General features: G+C 34.1%; 1 protein-coding gene across 7 annotated transcripts in view; it reads right to left on the bottom strand.

Annotated features, from left to right (window-relative positions):
- Nucleotides 1-12,094: 12,094 nt before the first annotated feature.
- The window catches only part of Tent5d (terminal nucleotidyltransferase 5D), a 67,769-nt gene continuing 56,883 nt past the window's right edge, over nucleotides 12,095-22,980 (bottom strand). For 3 of the 7 annotated variants that reach the window (XM_087599407.1, XM_087599406.1, XM_087599409.1), the window contains exons 2-5: nucleotides 21,752-21,809; nucleotides 20,793-20,856; nucleotides 18,297-18,410; nucleotides 12,095-14,201 (exon numbers count right to left, since the gene is read on the bottom strand). In XM_087599407.1, coding sequence (XP_087455533.1) covers nucleotides 13,010-14,182 — 1,173 coding nt within the window. In that variant the 5' untranslated portion in view covers nucleotides 14,183-14,201; nucleotides 18,297-18,410; nucleotides 20,793-20,856; nucleotides 21,752-21,809 and the 3' untranslated portion in view covers nucleotides 12,095-13,009. 7 annotated transcript variants of the gene reach the window in all.

Below are 22,980 nucleotides of genomic sequence, written 5' to 3'. Positions count from 1 at the left end.
AGAACTGTTCCATACAATGGAAGCCACATATATCCCTATAGCCTTTATCAAAAATATGTGGATGTGGAACTAATAGTTTAGTTGGGGAAGTTAACCATTATCATTTAGTAACTTGATATATTATCAAACTGCCTTCTAAATATCAATGTTTATACCCATAAACAATTCTCACCTTTAATGAAAGAAGCCTCACTTTGTAATAATAAATAAGTGAATGCAGAAAATCATGGCTGATGATCAACAAGTAGTTGGTTGAGAGTGGATTCGTAAATAAATTTGTACCACTTTCTCCTGTAGTTCAGGGAACATCATGTAAAATGTGTAGAAAGAATGAAGGAGCTAGAAGTCATGAAGGAGGACTACAAAATGCCATCTTCTGGATATGAAAAAGCTATTGTGAACTTGAATCACAGCAGTGATGGTTACTTTCACTGGGCATGAAAAGATTGGCCTTGTTAACAATCCGTTGTGTATAGGGGAGTTACTGGCAAATAAAAGAATCTGGAGGGAGGAGGAGACAGGTTTTACTTTTCAGTTGTATACAAACTGGTGAACATACCCAACTTCAAAAGATAGCAAATGTGTGGTAAGTCAGAAAACAAAGCATATGAATGTGGGAAAGAGACTTATAAAAAAGACACCTTCACTGTGTGAGAAATGATAGCAATTAAAATGAACGAAAATGTAAAACAATGACTTTCAAATCTATGGAAACTACAAAACTTATCAAGGAAATCCATCAAAAATTATACACCTTCCTTGTTCATTGACAGGAATATACACTATGTTGCAGTGTAGGCTATTATTGTACTGAGCTTATAGATTCAGCATAGAACTAATCAAAGATACAGAAAGTTATTTTATGGATAAGGCTGTAGAATGCTTGGAAAGATTATACACATTTCACAGATATAAGAAATTGAAGATCTCAGATGATAGAAAGAACTCCTATGCTCATGGATTGGCAGGATTAATATAGTAAAAATGGCCATGTTACCAAAAGCGATGTACAGATTCAATGCAATACCCATCAAAATTCCAATCCAATTCTTCATGGAGTTAGACAGAACAATTTCCAAATTCATCTGGAATAATAAAAAACCCAGGAGAGCTAAAACTATTCTCAACAATAAAAGTACATCTGGGGAAATCACTATCCCTGAACTCAAGCAGTATTACAGAGCAATAGTGATAAAAACTGCATGGTATTGGTACAGAGACAGATGGATAGACCAGTGAAATAGAATTGAAGACCCAGAAATGAACCCACACACCTATGGTCACTTGAATTTTGACAAAGGAGCCAAAACCATCCAATGGAAAAAAAGATAGCATTTTCAGCAAATGTTACTGGTACAACTGGAGGTCAACATGTAGAAGAATGCAGATCGATCCATGCTTATCACCCTGTACAAAGCTTAAGTCCAAGTGGATCAAGGACCTCCACATCAAACCAGATACACTCAAACTAATAGAAGAAAAAGTGGGGAAGCATCTCAAACACATGGGCACTGGGGAAATTTTCCTGAACAAAACACCAATGGCTTATGCTCTAAGATCAAGAATTGACAAATGAGATCTCATAAAAATGCAAAGCTTCTGTAAGGCAAAGGACACTGTTGTTAGGACAAAACAACAACCAACAGATTGGGAAAAGATCTTTACCAATCCTACAACAGATAGAGGGCTTATCTCCAAAATATACAAATAATTCAAGAATTTATTTAGACTGCAGGGAGAAAAATAACCCTATTAAAAAATGGAGTTCAGAGCTAAACAAAGAATTCACAGCTGAGGAATGCCGAATGGCTGAGAAACACCTAAAGAAATGTTCAACATCTTTAGTCATAAGGGAAATGCATATCAAAACAACCCTGAGATTTCACCTCACACCAGTGAGAATGGCTAAGAGCAAAAACTCAGGTGACAGCAAATGCTGGCGAGGATGTGGAGAAAGAGGAACACTCCTCCATTGTTGGTGGGATTGCAGACTGGTAAAACCATTCTGGAAATCAGTCTGGAGGTTCCTCAGAAAATTGGACATTGAACTGCCTGAGGACCCAGCTATACCTCTCTTGGGCATATGCCCAAAAGATGCCCCAACATATAAAAAAGACACGTGCTCCACTACATTCTTAGCAGCCTTATTTATAATAGCCAGAAGCTGGAAAGAACCCAGATGCCCTTCAACAGAGGAATGGATACAGAAAATGTGGTACATCTACACAATGGAATATTACTCAGCTATCAAAAACAATGACTTTATGAAATTCGTAGGCAAATGGATGGAACTGGAAAATATCATCCTGAGTGAGCTAACCCAATCACAGAAAGACACACATGGTATGCACTCATTGATAAGTGGCTATTAGCCCAAATGCTTGAATTACCCTAGATGCACAGAACACATGAAACTCAAGAAAGATGACCAAAATGCGAATGTTTCACTCCTTCTTTAAAAGGGGAACAATACCCTTAGCAGGGAATAGGGAGGCAAAGTTTAGAACAGAGGCAGAAGGAACACCCATTCAGAGCCTGCCCCACCTGTGGCCCATACATATACAGCCACCAAACTAGATAAGATGGATGAAGCGAAGAAGTTCAGGCTGAGAGGAACCGGATGTAGATATCTCCTGAGAGACACAGCCAGAATACAGGAAATACATGGGCTAATGCCAGCAGCAATATCCTGAACTGAGAACGGGCCCCCATTGTAGGAATCAGAGAAAGGACTGGAAGAGCTTGAAGGGGCTGGAGATCCCATTTGAACAACAATGCCAACCAACCAGAGCTTCCAGGGACTGTACATGGACTGACCCTGTGATCCAACCTCATTGTAGCAATGAATATCCTAGTAAGAGCACCAGTGGAAGGGGAAGCCCTGGGTCCTGCCAAGACTGAACCCCCAGTGAACTTGATTGTTGGGGGCAGGGCGGCAATGGGGGGAGGATGGGGAAGGGTAGCCCATATAGAAGGGGAGGGGCAGGGGTTAGGGGGATGTTGGCCTGGAAACTGGGAAGGGGAATAACAATTGAAATGTAAATAAGAAATACTCAAGTTAATAAAGATTAAAAAATACAGATATTCAAGCTCTATAAGAATTAACCTTCCATAAAACCACAGATTTTCCCCCATTTTCTTTTAAAAAAATTTTTAGTGGCTTAATCCCTGGAAGCTCTGGTTGGTTGGCATTGTTGTTCAAATGGGATCTCCAGTCCCTTCAAGCTCTTCCAGTCCTTTCTCTGATTCCTTCAATGGGGTTCCCATTCTCAGTTCAGTGGTTTGCTGCTGGCATTCACCTATGTATTTGCTGTATTCTGGCTGTGTCTCTCAGGAGAGATCTACATCCGGCTCCTATCTGCCTGCACTTCTTTGCTTCATCCATCTTGTCTAATTGGGTGGCTGTATATGTATGGGCCACATGTGGGGCAGGCTCTGAATGGGTGTTCTTTCTGCCTCTGTTCTAAACTTTGCCTCCCTATTCCCTCCCAAGGGTATTCTTGTTCCCCTTTTAAAGAAGGAGTGAAGCATTCACATTTTGATCATCCTTCTGGGGTTTCATTTGTTCTAGGCATCTAGGGTAATTCAAGCATTTGGGCTAATAGCCACTTATCAATGAGTGCATACCATGTATGTCTTTCTGTGATTGGGTTAGCTCACTCAGGATGATATTTTCCAGTTCCGACCATTTGCCTACGAATTTCATAAAGTCATTGTTTTTGATAGCTGAGTAATATTCCATTGTGTAGATGTACCACATTTTCTGTATCCATTCCTCTGTTGAAGGGCATCTGGGTTCTTTCAAGCTTCTGCCTATTATAAATAAGGCTGCAATGAACATAGTGGAGCACGTGTCTTTGTTATATGTTGGGGCATCTTTTGGGTATATGCCCAAGAGAGATTATAGCTGGGTCCTCAGGCAGTTCAATGTCCAATTTTCTGAGGAACCTCCAGACTGTTTCCAGAATGGTTGTACCAGTCTGCAATCCCACCAACAATGGAGGAGTGTTCCTCTTTCTCCACATCCTCCACAGCATTTACTGTCACCTGAGTTTTTGATCTTAGCCATTCTCACTGATGTGAGGTGAAATCTCAGGGTTGTTTTGATTTGCATTTCCCTTATGACTAAAGATGTTGAACATTTCTTTAGGTGTTTCTCAGCCATTCGGCATTCCTCAGCTGTGAATTCTTTGTTTAGCTCTGAACTCCATTTTTTAATAGGGTTATTGTCTCCCTGTGGTCTAACTTCTTGAGTTCTTTGTATATTTTGGATATAAGGCCTCTATCTGTTGTAGGATTGGTAAAGATCTTTTCCCAATCTGTTGGTTGCCGTTTTGTCCCAACAACAGTGTCCTTTGCCTTACAGAAGTGCTGCAGTGTTATGAGATCAATGCCAATCACACTTTTCAGTTCAGCCACTGTTACCCCCATCTTTGTGTGTCCAGAAAGATGGTTTTCCTACAATATTTTGACTTTAGGTAAGCCATTTTCTTTAAACTTGGAAAAATAAGTGTCTTTAATATTGGAAAAATGATTTTTCTCCATGAATATATTTATTGTATCTGCCATATATATGTATCCATGCAAGACCTGATGTGGGAGTAAAGGAGTCTACACTACATAGCTGAAAGAAGTGTGAGATCCATTTCACAGATACATTTATTGTCTAAAGGAGACTCCATTTTTTAATTTTTTCATGTCATTATAATTATAAATTTGTTCTTTTACTGTTTCTATAGAAACTCCTTATGAGTTCAGAAACAAAGATTGTGCAATGCACTGATTAACAACATAACAGGAAGCAACTAGGAAAGGTTATATGTATTTCTAACAGTACTTAATATTAGGAATGATGAAAAATAGAGCACTAATAATAATTTTGTCTTTATATATAACTTTACTGATAACTATTTAAAATGTGAAAAATACATTCAAATTTTAAAATAAAACAAAAGGGGATCTTCTATCAGATACTAATTTTACATAATCTTGTTAAAAACCAGATTTGTTTGGTGAGATATGAGAATGTATGTGCATATGTACATGTATACTTACAAGTGCATGTATGTACATCCACACAAATACATTATATAATATACATGTGTGCTTTTATTTTAATGTTGGAAATAATGTAGAGAGAATGAAAGTATAACAATCTCAGTGTAATTAGAAATTATGTAAGCAATTTAATGGCACCATTGTCATCTGACTTCTATTAATGCTAAAATAGTGAATGAAACAGTCACCAGGATTGATGAAATATATAAATATAACATGTTTTTATATATCCGGGGATGATTTACCTTGAAGGTCACAAGCAAAATATCATGGACTAGATACAGGAATCTACTGGGATTTTTATAAATATCCATTTATTACTAAATTTAAAGTTGTCTATACTTTGAGAGCATGGAAACTGGTATTCTTGGTAATGTTTTTAAGGATTACTTAAGGCAGAACTTACTTTCATATATTAAAGGATTAAAAGACAATGAGTCATTTTGACTTTTTCTCACAACCATCTAATGATTTCAAACCTTAGTCATCTAATAACTCACATCACGTAGAAAAATTACTTTAGTCTTTATTAAGGAAATTTACTGCTTCTCTTTCCCCCAGAAATAAGGCCCTTACAAAGTTGCTAGACAGTTTCTATGGGTATTTAAATCTCAAGTAGATGACAGTGAGGGCCTTTTCTTATTCCCATTACTCTTGCCAGTATTCATTCTTTTAATGATGGCTCTATTCAAAACCACTTTCACTCTTATCCTCACTTGGATATGTGGTTAGCATATACAGCCTTAAAATACTACCAAGCTCTGCTATGGGTGTGATGCATGCATTTGTGCATGCATGCGTGTGTGCGTGCATGTGTGCGTGCATGGAGGAATGTAGATTACATAACTTTGTTCCATTTCTCTGAATGATTCTGGCATGTAATTTCATCTATTGTCAATTATGATCTCATTGCATGCATTATAAGTAACAGTAATTTGAATGGAAGACTATAGTAAATAAGGTTTACCAATGGAAAAAGTCAAATGAATATGAGGGAAATAAATGAGTACAAATCATTATCATTTATATTCTTAGGTTTTGTGGGTAGTATTTTGTATTAGACAGTGTTAATTGTTTTGTCATGAATGGTGACAGCAGTTACTTACACAAAACCATAATATACTTTAAGCCAGTAGCTTCTGAATCTTAGAAAGGACTGAAAGAGCTTGAAGGGGCTTGAGACCCCATATGAACAACAATGCCAACCAACCATAGCTTCCAGGGATTAAGCCACTACCCAAAGACTATACATGGAATGACCCTGGGCTCCAACCTCATAGGTAGCAATGAACAGCCTAGTAAGAGCACCAGTGGAAGGGTAAGGCCTTGGTCCTGCCAAGACTGAACACCCAGTGAACGGGATTGTTGTGGGGAGGGTGGTAATGGGGGGAGGATGGGGAGGGGAACACACATATAGAAGGGGAGGAGTAGGGATTAGGGGGATGTTGGCCCAGAAACTGGGAAGGAGAATAACAATCGAAATGTAAATAAGAAATACTCAAGTTAATAAAGATGGAAAAAAAAACTGTTGGAAAGAAAAAAAAAAGCCAGTAGCTTCTCATATCCTATATTTGCAATCTCTAATGAGAGCTGTAATTCTATAAACATTCTATGAAAAAAAAAACAAATGAAGTTCTTTTTAAAACTCCTTTTAAGTAAAAGATGTGGTCGTGTTGGAAATAATAGGCATTTACCCATTTTGCAGCTGGTGCACTGCTGTGTGTTCCGCAGTCATTTTATTTCAAAACTCATTTTGATCTAATAACAACATTTATACTATATCTCCACCAACTGTACAAACTCAGAAATCAAAGGATACAAGTATAAGAGCTATGTGGTGAACAATAAAACGTACATTTACACTATTATCAGAATCAAAAATAGTTTCCACAAAAGATACTTCACTCTTCATATATTAATTTTTCCTCAAACATCAAAATACATTTCCAAAAGTGTAATACAAGTCTCGAAATTGTATAACATCATAAAAAACTATTGTTATGTAACATATATTCAACATCAAAGCAAATATTCACAGTTCACCAAACTTTAGGCATTTCAACACCTGTTTAAATATGCCACTTCTGAAACAGTCCTGAAAATTTTATTTACAGAAACATGGCAAGTTATTACAACACTTCAAAAGGTTTGCCCTAAGAGAGTAAAAGTGGTGATATGAACTATAAAAATAGAAAAGGCACCTTAAATGTTATAAAGCTATATTTATATTGCCTGCTTTTCTAAAACAAAGCACAAACAATTCAATGTTTAAAAGATCATTCTTCTTGATGTAGTAGAGAGTGCTATAAGCAACTTTACTTAGACCTGGCAACTACAGTTAAAATGGTTTTATTTATTTCCCCATCTAGCCATAATTTGTATCACTGACATTTTCCTTAATGTTATTAAATTGGGTTTGAATTAATTTATTGTTGAAACATGTCTTGAAGAGAAACACTTATGGATATAATTGCTTAGTTTTGAAGTGAGATGCTCTAACTTTACTTCTAGTCAGATGAATTTATTGGAATGATATTGTAAGGTTTTTGTTGTACTCAATAGTCATTTTGGATCTTGACAGAGAAGATGCAATCCAGTAGTGTCGTCCATAAGTGATGAAGCCTCATATTTTACTATTCATTATGCAGTTTCATTTATATTCTGAATTATCTGAGCATTTCCTTTGTTTTGCAGGCCAGCAAATTCCCTTAACAAGGAGAACTTTAAAGAAAAATGCATTGTGCTTGCTAATAGTTTTGAACTACCAGAAAAAGTTAGTGACATTCAGCTCATATAATCTAAACAGAGACTAAGCAAAGTTTAGCAAGTAAGTCCAAGGTGCCAAAGAGAGTGCTACTTTGTTAAGCCCAGTGTCAGTGTTTTCCAGGTGTATGTGACCTGTTTTAAAATAGCAGGAGGTCTTCATTAAGTCAATTTTTGCACTGTCACCTATAAAACTGCAAACACAGCCATAAAACAATATCATATAATTGTAATGGATTAATATTTGGATATATAAAAATTTCAGCTAATGAAACGGTCTGTTTCTAATCTTACTAGGATAGTTAAGGTTACTGAATGAAATATGTAGAATTTATTGAAATAAATTATTCAATATGTGTTGATGTTAGGTTATAATTGATGAAGGCAGAATCCTACCAATTATCTTTTAATGTAACTTGTTAGACGAATTTCTATGAATGTGAATGGCCTCTGATCTTAACATTTTAGTGATTTGACTGTTAGCTTTTAATGTAACTACATAAAAAAAAATCCCCCCCAAAAATGTCAAGATCACAAAACATTGTATACAATGGCTGAATGTGTCTTACTGGAAAAGGTAGCTTATAAATCAGATCCATCTGCACATTAAATGACAGAAAAAGCCAATTGACTGATTTATGTCTATTTGCTTAGATTGTAAGAATTCTTCAAGAATCAAAAAGTTAAAATATATTTCCAGAATCACAGCCTCTGATTTAAGATTGTTAACATGTTGTCGGCAACTGGTATCTTGAAAATCAGAGAGCTTAAAATTGGGTTCTATACAATGCATACAAAGTTACTTTTCTAGAATGGAGCATCTACCAACAGAGTCTTATTAAATTAACAGTTCCAGAAACGCTCCTTACTAGGATTTAATCTTTTGTAAAATAATCACTAAAAACTTACTCCTAGTTTTAACTTCTCTATCCTGTCAATAAGAAAAACAGAAGTGCCATTTAGAAAATGATGAACGATGAACTGGGATGATTAAAAGCTAGATGTTCAAGTTCTCACTATTAAGGAGAATGTATGTTTGAAAAATACAAGTAATAATCAGATTTTAACATCAACAATGTACATATGTATCAATATAGTCTATTAATAATATTAATAATGTCTCATATATTAAACATATATTTTAAATAAAGATAACATCAAAACCTTCCTACAGAAAAATGTATAAATGCTCTATTTTTGGAAGCTGTCAAGATCACCACGTGCAGTACATCTCCTCTGCAAGTATTTTCTTTGTTTTAATAGACAGTCATTGAAATTATTATAGCTCTATGACTAGCATGTTTATACACAGCCATAAACATGACTAACTCATATAACATCATGTATATAGTTTCTGTTTTGATATACAGATTTGGTATTAGATATAAGGGTAACTTGCTCTTGACATTAAAGATTACTTGAGTGCTTTTCAAATACTATCATTTTACTCATGAAACCAGTTTTAACTTACATTCCCAACTTGTAGAGAGAATCAGAAAGAATGTTATTTGATAGTGAAAACAAAATTCAATAGTTAGTGAATAACAGGTATTGGAGTTTACTGCTAGAAAAACCATTGGTTGAGGAGTCAATGCACCAAAGGTGCCTTTAAACTCTTAAATCTGTAAAGAAGGTAAGTTATGAAGATACACATAAGTTCAAGGAAGTCATCTAATCTATGCAGCTTGAATAAAAGTTCAATTTACAGTTTTCTTTATTCAGATACCTGTTAATATGGGTTGTAGCGACTCTAATTTTATTTGTGGAAGACAGTTAAAACTGTAAAACACTTTCAAATAGAAAATGTAAGTATCAATGTTTAACTAATACCTTTCAGTTTCAAAATATTTGGAGGAGACTAATGTAAATATACAGGAATTCCCTTTTAATTTTGAATTTACAAGTTAAGAATTTGATAAGATCTTTACCTTTTGTTTTTGAATTAAACCTTCATTTTATATAGAATACTTTCGAGCTCTATTGCCATAAAAATAAAATGGTCAGGTACTGTGTTAGTTAGGATGCTCACAATCTGTAACATCATTTTTCTGAGACGCTTCTTCGGCTCTACTCATTATCTGTAGACCTTTCAAAACTCTTAAAGAGGAATCCAATCATAGACTTCTGGGTGCTATAATTTAGCCTAAGGTATATGTAAGGTATATTATGGGTCATATCTATAAAGTGTATGGGTTAGTTAGCATTTTAGAGAGAATAATTTATTATTCTAGAATTATATAATAAATCACCAATTTAATCGATATTAAGCCATAATTATAAATTTCAGATAATTTTGTGGAATAACTACTTGATGTACTATTTCTCTTAAGGAGGCCATTTTATTCATTTACAGGGGTTAATGATTTTGTTCTGAGGGATTTGAAGGTTTATCTATTTGGTACTTCTTTTATAGGACAGGGAGGTTTGACTGCTGAAAGAGGCAATTTGCATAAAAAGCCATATATAAATATTTTTGAGTTTTCAAAGTGTACATTTATTAAAAATGTGTTTTGTTCTAATTAATTCAAATAATCTCACATCTTTCATAAGAAAGCAATGTAAAACAAAATGTGTTATGTTCAAATATCATAAATGACATAAAATTGTTTCCCAAGTAGTGTATATTACAGTTGATATATCACCCAATTAAAACACTCCTTTCTTTCAAAGCTGTAGATTAGTGACTATCAGAAGACTTTCAGGATTTAAAATTTTTATATACCCTATTAGATCTTTTATAACATACAGACATTTGTTGAATATAACAATAACTATGTGCTTGAGGCTGAAACCAAATTAATTTAACTGATAGAATTGTTAGAAATACATCCTTTTTTCTTGGATTAGATTACTGGGGTAAAAAATAAAAACAATTTCCACAATAAAGGTTGCTACTCGATTTTATTATTAGTTAGAATAGTCAAGGGCAATATGGTGTATATCTTGTAATGCAATGGCAAATGCTGGAATGCAGTTTGAAAAATAACTTAATGACTTCTATGAGTGATTTCAGGCAAAAGGGTTGGCACCTGTTTACCTACAAAAAACCCTCCCACATAGTAAATTAATAAACAGAATGAATTAGTGCTGCTTTGTAGGCCAGTTAGTTACACTAGTACTGGGGACATGGTACTGAATTCATATTTTTCTGGCTAGTAGGCAATAAAGGAAGGCTTAACATGGTGATGTTATTTAGAGAAACAAAGTCATGAGGAACAGGCTAAAGCTTTTTGTCCCATGGTATCATTCCCATTCAACATGTTTGCATTCTCTAACCTGAGAAAATATATACATATATGTATATGTGTATGTTGAACTTTTTCCAAAGAAATCAAGACACTTAAAATGTTAGAAGAAAACATGTACCTTTTGGGTTATTTTCCCTCCATTACAACTTAAAGCTTTAGGAAAATGACATGAAAAAATAGCTTCTTAGGAAATAAAGAGATCGGAGCAAATACCAGTAAGAAGCAATGGGATGGCAGATATGATAAGACGCTCCCAGACACCTTCACATTTCTATTATTGAAGAACCTTGGGAAATACTGAACCTTTAGCAACCATACCACTAACTTAATCCTCTTATTCTCAAATAACCCCCTGTCTCTTTTAGAATTATTTTTTGTTACTGATGAGTAACTTCAGTTTTATGTATATGCATTTCCACTTTCTAAAAAGTAAAATTTTTATGTTAGAACACAAAGAATGATCATTATGTTTTAGCTAATATAAGATGTAGATAGATACAGTGATACATTTTCTTAATTTATTATTTAATAATTTTTATTTTAACTCCACTTGAAAAGGTAAATCCAAATATTTTAAAGTCTTGGGATTTTGTATTACACATATAATTATTTAAACACACCAATGCCCAGTGATGTATGTGTAGAAAACATCAGAAATACTGGCTACTTGAAAAATTCCATAGAAATCGTACTATTCTATTCAATACTACAATACTGAAAAATGACTTTACATAGAGTCTATAGGTAGCACATTTCAAGATTTTGCTGGTTCTTGTGTGATAGGAAAATACTTAAATTTTTCGATGGCCTGATTGACATTCATTCAGAATAGTTTGTTATATATCATCCCATATAACAGCTCTTTTAAACATGTATGAAAATTCATTTTAAACCACAAACATAGATTTGCTAGTGGATATCTGATGTAATGAGAAGATATTCAGAATAATGGCGAATATATGCAATACTGGAAAAGTGTAGTATTAACTAAAATCTAACATTGAAGAAGATACTAGAAACAAATCTTTGGTGTTGGAAAAATCTTTCATTTAGTGAGAAGTGCTTTCAATATCTAATGATGAACATTTCCAGATGTATTAGGATCCTGACGAAATAGGTAAAAGAGATCTTAAACGTCATGGCTAAATCTCTAATTTTTTGTCATTGGTGGTGGTATTTTTCTTTTTGTCTTCTATTTAGTTTTATCTTAAGAGATGATGATAGAATAGTTTCATGTTCAGAATTGGTCTTTTTCTTCATTTCAACTTAATTACATTCCAAAAATCCCTGCATAGTAAGTTATGTTCTTGGTTGTTCTGAAAGGTACTTTTTGATCCACAGATTAGCTGAATTCTTACAAGATAAGGGAAACATTCCTGTTTTCCAGAATACTTTTCCAAGTGGTTCTTTAAATTTTAGTAGCGTTTTCAAGCCAATAAGTTGTACTGGGAAACACGGGCTTACAATCCATTGTTTTAACATCATTTAAAATTATCTTTGAAATCAGATACTTTCAATTTATGAACAAAAATTTCCTGTTATTATTTGCTAAGGAAAAAACAGTATAACAAGGAACTAATTGTACATAAAAATGTTGTTAATATATCTTCACTACACTTCTTTTGAAAACATTAGAAGTGTTCTTTCAGATGTTAGCCAAATAGGTACTCATCTTATCCTGGTCACAGTAAATCTGCGTCAGTAAGACTTGAAGAATCATTTCAAGTATTCTACTACATTTGAAATATTTTACAGTTACAACATTCAATGATCACGTTCAAATGTCAGTTTAGAGATGATACCTTATCTACTATGATTTTTGACGCTTCAACTGTTGAAAAATAGTTGGCAACTACACAAAAATAGATCTTAACTTTTTACAGAACTTGGAAAACTGCCTTTCATTGGTGCTTAAGCAAAACTCCTGGTACGTGCATTTCTTACATCATACCATTTTGCACAGGGAACTGCACTGTATGACATGGCTGGAAATAAACCAGTGGTGGCCCAGATGCTACATAATAACTAGGGTATCCTCCCTCAAGAACTAGATATGGAGCAGGTTGATAAAAGCAAGTTACGTTGTCTGTACTAGGTAAAATATTCTGTTCTCCAAGTACTTTCAAAGCCAAAAGGGTGATCATGTTAAGGGTCTGCCTTCTTTCATATCCCATGAGGCAGACAGTGCTTTGGTTCACAACTCCATGCAAGGTCATAAGGTACTCATACTTGCTCTTTTCTTCACCTATGAAATGGTTGCGGAGGTACGATTCAATTTTCTTTTGCTGTTCTGCTACATCAGGAAAGTCAATGAAAAATCTAGAACACATATAACGTTCCAGAGTCTTAATTTCTGTTTGGCAGGCTGGCTTGAAGTCACGAACCAACAAATTGCTATACTTCAAAAGGCCACCACCTCTGATCTCTTCAGGCTTTCGGGTAGATATTAGCTTGTATTTCAAATGGACCATTGCTTCTTGGAAGTCGCCATACATACTTTCAGCCACCACAACAGGACAGGATTCTTTGGTGAGCTTGGCATTTGGGACACTATAAAAATCTAACATGGAATCCAAAAGAATTTGGAAAGAATCTACACTAAATTCAAATTGTCGTCTGAGTGAGTTCACAAATTTTAGTTCTACATTCTTCCCAGTGTTATTTGAAAGGGAGATGAGACTCCAACGATCGTTGTTACTGCAAATTTTTACCATTTTCTGCACATATGCTTCTTTCATGGTTTTTAGGGTAATCTTTTCTTTCTTAACACCTTTTGGTAAAAAGTCAAGTAGACAGCCTAAAACTGCATCCTTAACTACCTGAAATTCTTGATCGCTTGGAAGATCAACACCAAAAATAATGTCCAAATCTTTATAGCTGATTCCATTATGGCTTGCGAGTATGTAACTTGCTGTAGAGCCATTCAATCTTGTATCTTTAACAATAATGCCCTGCTTTATGAGTTGATCTTTTACAACATGAACAATATCTTTTGGTTTTACCTCCAGCGTGGGGAAATTGCCCCTTCCATGAATTGGGATTACTTCATCTAACACACGGTCCAGTGTTACAATGTGATCCCAAGTGAGATTGCTGAATCTGATCTCCGACATTGTGAAGTCAATAGAACAACTAGGGGGCAAGAAAAATATTAGGAGGAAATGTCAGCATCTTAAAACTAATGTTACACCTAAAGCATATAAAAATGTTCAAAAAGATATATTTTAAAAAAGTAAATACTCTATAAACAAAAAATACTAGAAAGAAGAGAAAGTAAGGGTAAAAATGATCATAAGAAATTTTGGCTCGTTATTGAATGCAAACAGGTTCTCAAGGATTAACTGCAACTATATAATTCATAAAATAAAGTGTTCTTTTCTATTTTTTCCTCACGTAAATACAAAAATGATGGGGTTTGGTCATATAAATACTGCTTATAGGAGAATCATAGAACAACACTGAGGTGGAAAAATTGAGATGAGACAGCATGGGCAAAATGGAACTAATATATAAATGATATCTTTATTCAATGAATATAAAAGCATTCACAAATACATTATTGAGCTTTGTATATTTTATCACTCTCACTTTAAATGCCATTACAGTAATATTCTATTATATTATTAATACTATGAGTTCTTTAAGAATAAGGATAGCATTTGACTCTTTACCTGTTCTATAAATTCTGAGAAAATTTAATGTCAGGTGAAATAAATAATGACTGTTAGTGGAAATGAAAAATGGAACTATGAAATATATACACAAATTTAAATAAGAATATAGATATGTATGATTCTGGAGATTTAAAAACTTCTAATGCAAGTATCTGATAGCTGGTATTTAATTATAATATGCTCAGAAAATTTTACAAATGAGTATCATCAAGAACTTCATTTTTATAATATGCATAAACATGTTGACTACAACAATACATAGTTATGTATCTAGGGCATCTAACATGATTATGTGGATATTTAAATACTCTATTAAGCTGTTAAAACAAATTAATCTAGGAAAGTAAATGAAGTTTATCATGGATATAGTCTTTTTTCAAATTGGTTGTTGTATTTATTTATATTTCAAATGTTATTCCCCATTTCCCCTTCATAACAGCCCTCTCCCATACCCTCTACCCCTGCTTCAATGAGTGTGCTCCCCCACCCACCTACCCACTCCCACCTCCCTGTCCTGGCATTCTCCTACACTGGGGCATTGAGCCTTCACAGGACCAAGGGCTTCTCCTCCTATTGGTGCCCAACAAGTCCATCCTCTGCTACATATGCAGTTGGAGGCATAGGTCCATCCCTGTGCTCTCTTGGGATGGTGGTTTAGTCTCTGGAAGCTCTAGGGGGTCTGCTTGGTTGATGTTGTTGTTCTTCCTATGGAGTTGCAAACTCCTTCAGCTACTTTAGCTCTTCCTCCTAACTCTTCCAAACTATTATTTCCAGGAATGAAAAAAAAAAACTTCTTAAAGCAGACTTCTATAGATAGCACTCTTATCTTTAATATGTAGGAAACTATCAGAATAATGAAATATTTAGAATTCAATGCTGCATATATCTCAAGCAAAACTAGAATAATAGAATATATTTTGGGGTATATATAGAAAAATCTTGAGTAATGCAGTTACTAAGCAAAAGCAGACCTGTGTTAGTGAGAATACCAAACCTATCATACTCCTCTATATATTACCTCATAAATATGAATTAAATATTCAGTGTATATTTTTATTATGTAATAATAGGACACCTTACGCAATGGGTCACTTGTTTCTTTTAAAGCATTTTAATTGTGTTCATCTGTACCATGTGAGTATGCAGGTCAAACCTTAAACATCGGTGGGCTGAACTGACTTACTTTGAAATTAAGTTTTTGGAATTCAATAATTAATCTAGTAAGCAAAATGAACAAGGAAAATAGCAAGAAGTCCCATTGGATAATAGAACATTCAATATGCAATTATAAGACTGTTTTAAAATACATTCTTCTAGAATCATCACTACCTTATTTTAAGATAATGATTTATTATGCTCATCTTATCAGTCTAGAAAATAGAGTTCAAAACAAAATCTGGACTTATGTTAACATTTTAGGAAGTTCTATATTTTATCTAATAAATATTTTAGAAGTATAACTATCTAACTTAAATCACTGTCATAAGCTTTAAAATTCTTCCTAAATATTCACATTGTTTTGAAAGTGGAAATTTCTATGTCATTAATGGAACTTCACTTTGTTAATATTATTAAAAATGAGTTAATGGCTTAATATTAGGCAAATAACCTGTGAGAGAATATTAATATTTCAGCATATATTTTCTTAAAAATTAAGAAATTATTTTCTACACAGAGGTCCATAGAAACTTTATATAAAAATAAGGCAATCCAAATCAAGCTTAAACGAACTAGCAAAATAAATGTGTAACTGATCAAAAAGGTATCTTTCAGATAAAACAAATTAGGAGCAGACACTGAATAGCTTGGATCTACACATAGGTATTATAGGAGAAAGGGATGGAAAAGCATTTTGTTTCTCAGATAAAAGCATACTGATATCTTACAGCGAAAATACAGATTAACATTTCTTTTTTGCTTTATGTTAGGAATATGGTCCAGACAAACTGTTAATCAGTGATTCCTGAGCAGCAATCTATGTTTACTTGACAATATCTGCTAATGATTCTAAGGCTTCTAGTCTCTAGACTAGCCTATATATTTAAATGTGTGTCCTTATATATGTATCATTGGCATTTGTTAAAAATGAACACAGGAAGTTAATTTGCTAGGATGTGAGGAAATGTTGTCATTGGTCAGTAAATACTTCAAACCTCTTAAATGAAAATTTAAGAAAGGAAGAGTTAAGATTTTTATTTTAGTATTATTCTCTTGCTAAAACTAAATGAACATCTAGTTTACATGAACTACATGTATTAAACTAGCACGTTATTACTAACTTAAGAATTTTAAAATGCCATTTTCTGATCACCTGTATACGTTCAAAAAATATGAATTACAAAATTTTCATATATCACAGTTTCCTTAACTTATTGTTATATAATGCAATATGTATTATACATTAAAAATGGATTTCATTATATATTATATAATATACTTTATTATATATTATATTATAACATGATATATAATATATAACATATTATATTATGTCATATTAAATATGCAATTATGTAATATATTATATGCAATGACATAAATTTATATTATATAACATATATACACATATAGCCATATATAATCACACAAAATAAAATAAAGTATAACATGATAGAACAGATAAAAATGATTTTATTAATATGGAATCTATAATGCTCATCTCTACTAACATGAATTCAAAATTTGGTCATAACATTACACTTCTCTCACATAACTATTATCTCTTTTAATCTTCTGATAAATACTTCTAGCTCTAAAGTAATTTGACTTAGCATATTTAACTGAACAGTCATATCTTCATATAACACAGTGAATTCTCTATATATTAATTACAAAATATTAAATAGTCTGTTAGGAAACAGAATTTTATATTCCAGAAAGCTCAGCTCAATATAATCTTTGTGTGCCTATCATCATAAACTTAGAAGTGCAACAAAAGTATTCGCATTGTTTATTATACAATGTTGGTTTCAAAAGAGCTCTCTGCTACATAATGTGTGGTTTTTTGAACATAAAGTATAACCATATATTTTCATGTACAGAATGTCCAACTCAAGGAAAATCTCCTTTACAAATTTGCTGCATGAGCCTGAACATAGATACAAAAGGTGAGAGTCTTAATCATTCTTAGAATGTGAGGTTCAAATTAATCCATTTCTGAAGACCAGATTCTGAGTCTGACTTCTTCCAGCTCATCATCCTTTAAGCTAACACATTTCATATCTAGCTTAATTAATTTTAGTATGCATAAAATAAATATGATCTAACAACCTATATGTCTATAGTAGACACTGAAATTAAAACTAAGTTGCTTCAGTCATTTAATGGGCTATATTCATCTGTAATGTAGGTAAGGCAAGTGGATTTTCAAGATTCCAACCAAGGGTCAGAAATTGCCATTTGTATAATAATATAGTTAAAATTGTTTTCCTTGTCACAAACTTATCCTTCTGACCACAGAAGTAAAAGTAAAACTCATTAACAAGTTTCCAATTATATTACTATTATGTTGAAGTTTATCTTCAACAACAATGAGGAATGACTTATAACTTACACTGTAAAGATAACGTTTGAGAACTCTCTATATTCAATATGATGCTTCTGTGAATGTTTCGGACAACATATGAATTTTCATCTTATCATGGAGTAAAGTCATGAGGCAACCAGTCTGAAGAAAGAAAAATAACGAAAGAACATTCCAATTCATATTACACACAAATTATCTGATGTTCTTGATCATATTGTTACATAGTATATGTATACATACATATTCAAACATGCACACTAAAGAAATGCTAGTAAAACCATTGTCCTGAAATGTGGTTCTGAACTTTCAGAATGTTTCATTACATGCAGTTAGTGAAATATTTCTTGATCCCACTTTCACAGTTTATGAATAAGTAGGTCACGGGGGAACCTTAATATATGTACTTAAACCTTCCCAGATTGTATTAATGTGGCTGTACTTTAAGAATTCTATCACTAGGAAGATACCCAGAGGCCCACCTGTGGCATGCCTGCCCACAGCAGGAGCTACTATGGTGTGCAAGTATGTGGTGGAGAAAAAGGGAAGTAGCACAGTTTGAACAGTATGAAGAGAGGTGGGACTGGAGTCATGAAGGTTCAGAGTATCCTGATGTGAATAATAGGTCTTGCTACATACGGCCATGGTCCAGTCTTGGTTCGTGCTGCTAAGGGCCATGCTTGGGACCTTAGCAATGCAGCACCAGGGGTCTATGTTTATGTTCATGTCTCATATTACCACCAAAGGCCATGCAAATATCTTTGGGCTGAGCTGTGGCCTGGGACCATGTTGATGTCCAAGGGCTGTGCAGAACTGGCATCAACCTCACTGACTGCAACACCCCAGAGATAGGCCCTGCAGTTACCTCACCTAGGAAGTATAATAGAACTGGCCCAGGTGCCTGGAGAGCAGGGGAGTTGGTCCCAAAGGCATAAGCTCCAGAGAGTTGGCCATGCTACTCATCTGCCATGAAGTGGCATGGATGATGCACAGATACAACCCATCCTGCTCCCACCTCTAAGCTCGCCCCAGGATCATGAGAAGAGGAAAACTGACTCTGCTCCTCACCAGCTATAGAACTAGGTAAAGCAGACATTGCACCTCACTTGGGCAGTACAGTAGATATGCCCAGAAGGCCTCACTACTTTTCTAGAGTGAGGTGGTGTGGGAACAGGAGATAAGCCCTCTATCCTCAGTACTTGCTACCTGTGGCAGGCTGAAGAGCTGGTTCTGGGGTCATGAGAGTGGTCCCTGTACCTCTCCTTGGTTAGCACAGTAGCTGGCACAAGGGTATAAGGATTGAAGAGCTGGTGCCAAGGGTGTAAGTATAAGAGAGTTAGCCAGGCTATGTATCTGCCTTGAGGTGGAGCTTGCTCTGCCCCTTGCAGGCCAAGGCAGTGAGTGAGGGGTGTGTGTGTGTGTGTGTGTGTGTGTGTGTGTGTGTGTGTGTGTGTGTTGGGGGGGCAGTGCTGAAGAGCCCATCCTGGCGATAGGAGTACAGGGTAGTTGGTGGACTAACCAAGACAACTACCACCCAGGTCCAGATCAAGGGCTTTGATATCTATCCCATTGATGAACTGGTGGAGGATGTAAAGGGGCTAATCCTACAGAACCAAAGCTGCAAGATCTCTCTGACATGGTGCAATAACAGGATATCTGAGAGGAGTTCTGGCGATGATCCAGTATTGACAGTGGAGCAGAAACCATAGGGATTGAACCAAACCAATGGCTCACTAATGAACATTTGCCTGTAAAGATGTGTGGGCAAAAGTGTATACTATGTGACACATTATAATACTACAGCTTCCACAAATTTTTATTGCTTTTGTGTGTGTGTGTGTGTGTGTGTGTGTGTGTGTGTGTGTGATGTTACAAAGTCATAGGGTAAATACAAAGGGCCAGAAGATAAGTGAGATTGGGGTACATGATGTGAAATTTACAATCAATAAAAAGCTAACAAAGAATCATCACTAAAGGAAACATAGAAGAAATGATAGAGAACCAGTACTATCAACAGGCATACCTCATGACTTGGCAACTTCTATTTCATAAAGAATAAACAAAATATTACAATGAGGGTGGGGGATATGATTCAGTGGATAAAGTACTGTATAAATCTGTGGATTCATGTTTAGATATCCAGCACCCACATAAAAAACCAGGCATGGCAGTGCACATCCATAAGTAGAGTGCTGGGCAGACAGACACACAGGGAGCCTTATTAAAGGTTCAGCATCCAGCCACTCTAGCTGAAAAGGCAAGCTCTAGGCTCACTGAGAATACCCTATCCTCCCAAATTAGATAGAGAACCTGAAAAAGACAATTGATGTTAACCTCTGTTCAGCACAAAATAAATTAAAATAAAAATTACAATGAATAAAACAGAATTTTAATTCAAGCAAATGTTCTTTTAAAGGCTTTATAAACAGTCTAACAGTCCAATATTATTTTTCAATTAGATGACTAACAAACTTACATCTTATATTATGGTTCTAAAACATAAATATTATTAGTTACTTTACTTACAGTAAATGCTTATAGAGAGAGGTAGGTGTCTCCTACTTTAGAAAACTTCAAGATTGGTAACCACCTATGGTTAAATAAACACACAGACATTAGTAATATAACATACCATATTTCATGGATTCTAAGAAGTATAAAGTATTATTTGATTACTAAATTTCATATTTTATTTGATATACTACATCTGTTGAAGAGAAGATTAAAGCCCATGAGAAAGGAAACTGACATATTTAATTAAAATATAGTTTACAAACATTTCAACATTTTCTTTAAAGATAAAATTTTCCAAAGAAATCATATTTATATCATGATGGAAACAGATTGATTTGTTATTTTCATGGTATACTGAATAAAATAGTAAACAGATTACCCTGGCTAACATTAATAATAAAGAAAATCAAAACCATGAGAATATGTTAATAAGCTCACAAAATCCCTTTCATTGCTTTTGCTCTGCTAAAGGTAAATTCTGGCCCATAACATTAACAAGGAGAAACCTCTAAGGGGCTAGGTATGAACCTCAATGCTACAGTGCTTGCCAGTCATATGCAATGCACAAGGATCAACTTCCAGCACTACAAAAATAGACAATGGCACACCTATATTTGACTACAAGTTTAAAAGAATCATTACTATGATATTAATTGTATGATGACTGAAATTACTAAGCTAAACAAAAGTCAGAAAGAAGTACTATCTGCTTGTGGTCCTGCACTGTGTCCAGATCACTGATAAAAATGTAAGATGTGTACTGTTTTGTCATTTGCCCTCCTCTACTATTTATAATGTCAAATAAATGATTTCCCAAAAGCATAGTCTTTGGATTTAATAAATGTGAAGGAGAGAAAGAACTATGAAGAGAATATAAGAAACTCTTAATAAAATTATCCTTTAAAAATTTTTCTCTTATAAATTATATCCAACTACAGTCCCCCCTTCCACTTTTCCCAGTACCCTCCCACCTCAGCTCTCCCCAAGATCGATTCATCCTCAGATTTGACTTTGTTTTCATTCTTAACACTGCAAACAAGGATAATGTAATTAGTATAAGTAGTCTGTATCAAAGCAAGTGAGTTGTTTTAATGTGATAAAGGTGATACTTATTCTAGCAGAGAACTGTGGTATTTAGGTGTATTATAGAGGCAAATTAAAGAAACAAAAATTAAAGTTAAAACAAATTAAATAGGTAGGCCTTATAATATTAATGTGAAGGGAATCAACAAAAAATACACAGAAATCTAATTTCCCATGTAAAAGTCATTGCTATTTATAATGCCCTTCTACACACAAAAGGTTTATCCAGCAGCCAGTTAAGCTAAGCCCAAATATACATATTTTTCTCAGTATCTATAATATCCACAAAGTAATGCTTAGAATGCCCAACAAATAATAATGTCTTTTCAAATGTCTTTTCAAAGAGATGGATATGACTCGATAGACTAATTAAGATTATATTTAAACCCCCCAAATAAAGATTTGGGGCTAGAAATATAGTTCAGCAGTTAAGAGTAGTAGTTGTTCTTCTAGAGGACCAGTGTCCCATTCCTAGCCTCCACACGGTGGCTCACAATTATCTGTAATTCCATTGTCAGGATTTCTGAGACACTTGTTTCTGTGGGCACCAAGATTGAATGCGGTACATAAACATAGGCAGGCAAAATACTTATACACATAAAATAAATAAAATATGAATGATGATTCTTAACTGGGATATCATGAAAAATATTTTCTGTGGCCATTAAGGTTACTACAATAAGTTATTCTAGAATCTAACACACACACACACACACACACACACACACACACATATACAAATGGAAATTAAGATAACAAAAGAACTAGTTTACATGTTGAATTCATTATGTCTTTGCACTACTAATTTCAAAACAGGTTTTGCTTACAAATGAAACAAATTTCTGTGTGTAGTTCAACTATAGATGTATTATATTAAAAAATCTCTGTTATCTACAAGATGCAATTTAACATAATTTGCTCTATAAAGTCTATACAGATTTGTTTATAAAAATTATAATCACAAAATATTTGCCAGCATTTATTTATTTATAATACTCAGATATTTTATGATTTGTTAAAATGACAAAATGAATTAATTTCTTTATTCTTGGAATTTTTTGTCTTAGCACATTTTATTAGTTTAAAAAATCTAATTAAAAAAGTAACCCTATAACCT

This window comes from Rattus norvegicus, chromosome X, assembly GCF_021556685.1.
Source record: "Rattus norvegicus strain SHRSP/BbbUtx chromosome X, alternate assembly SHRSP_T2T, whole genome shotgun sequence".
In the NCBI taxonomy this organism is placed as follows: domain Eukaryota; kingdom Metazoa; phylum Chordata; class Mammalia; order Rodentia; family Muridae; genus Rattus; species Rattus norvegicus.
The sequence above is the reverse complement of the archived record's forward strand: the minus strand, read 5'-3'. Positions and strand labels throughout refer to the sequence as shown.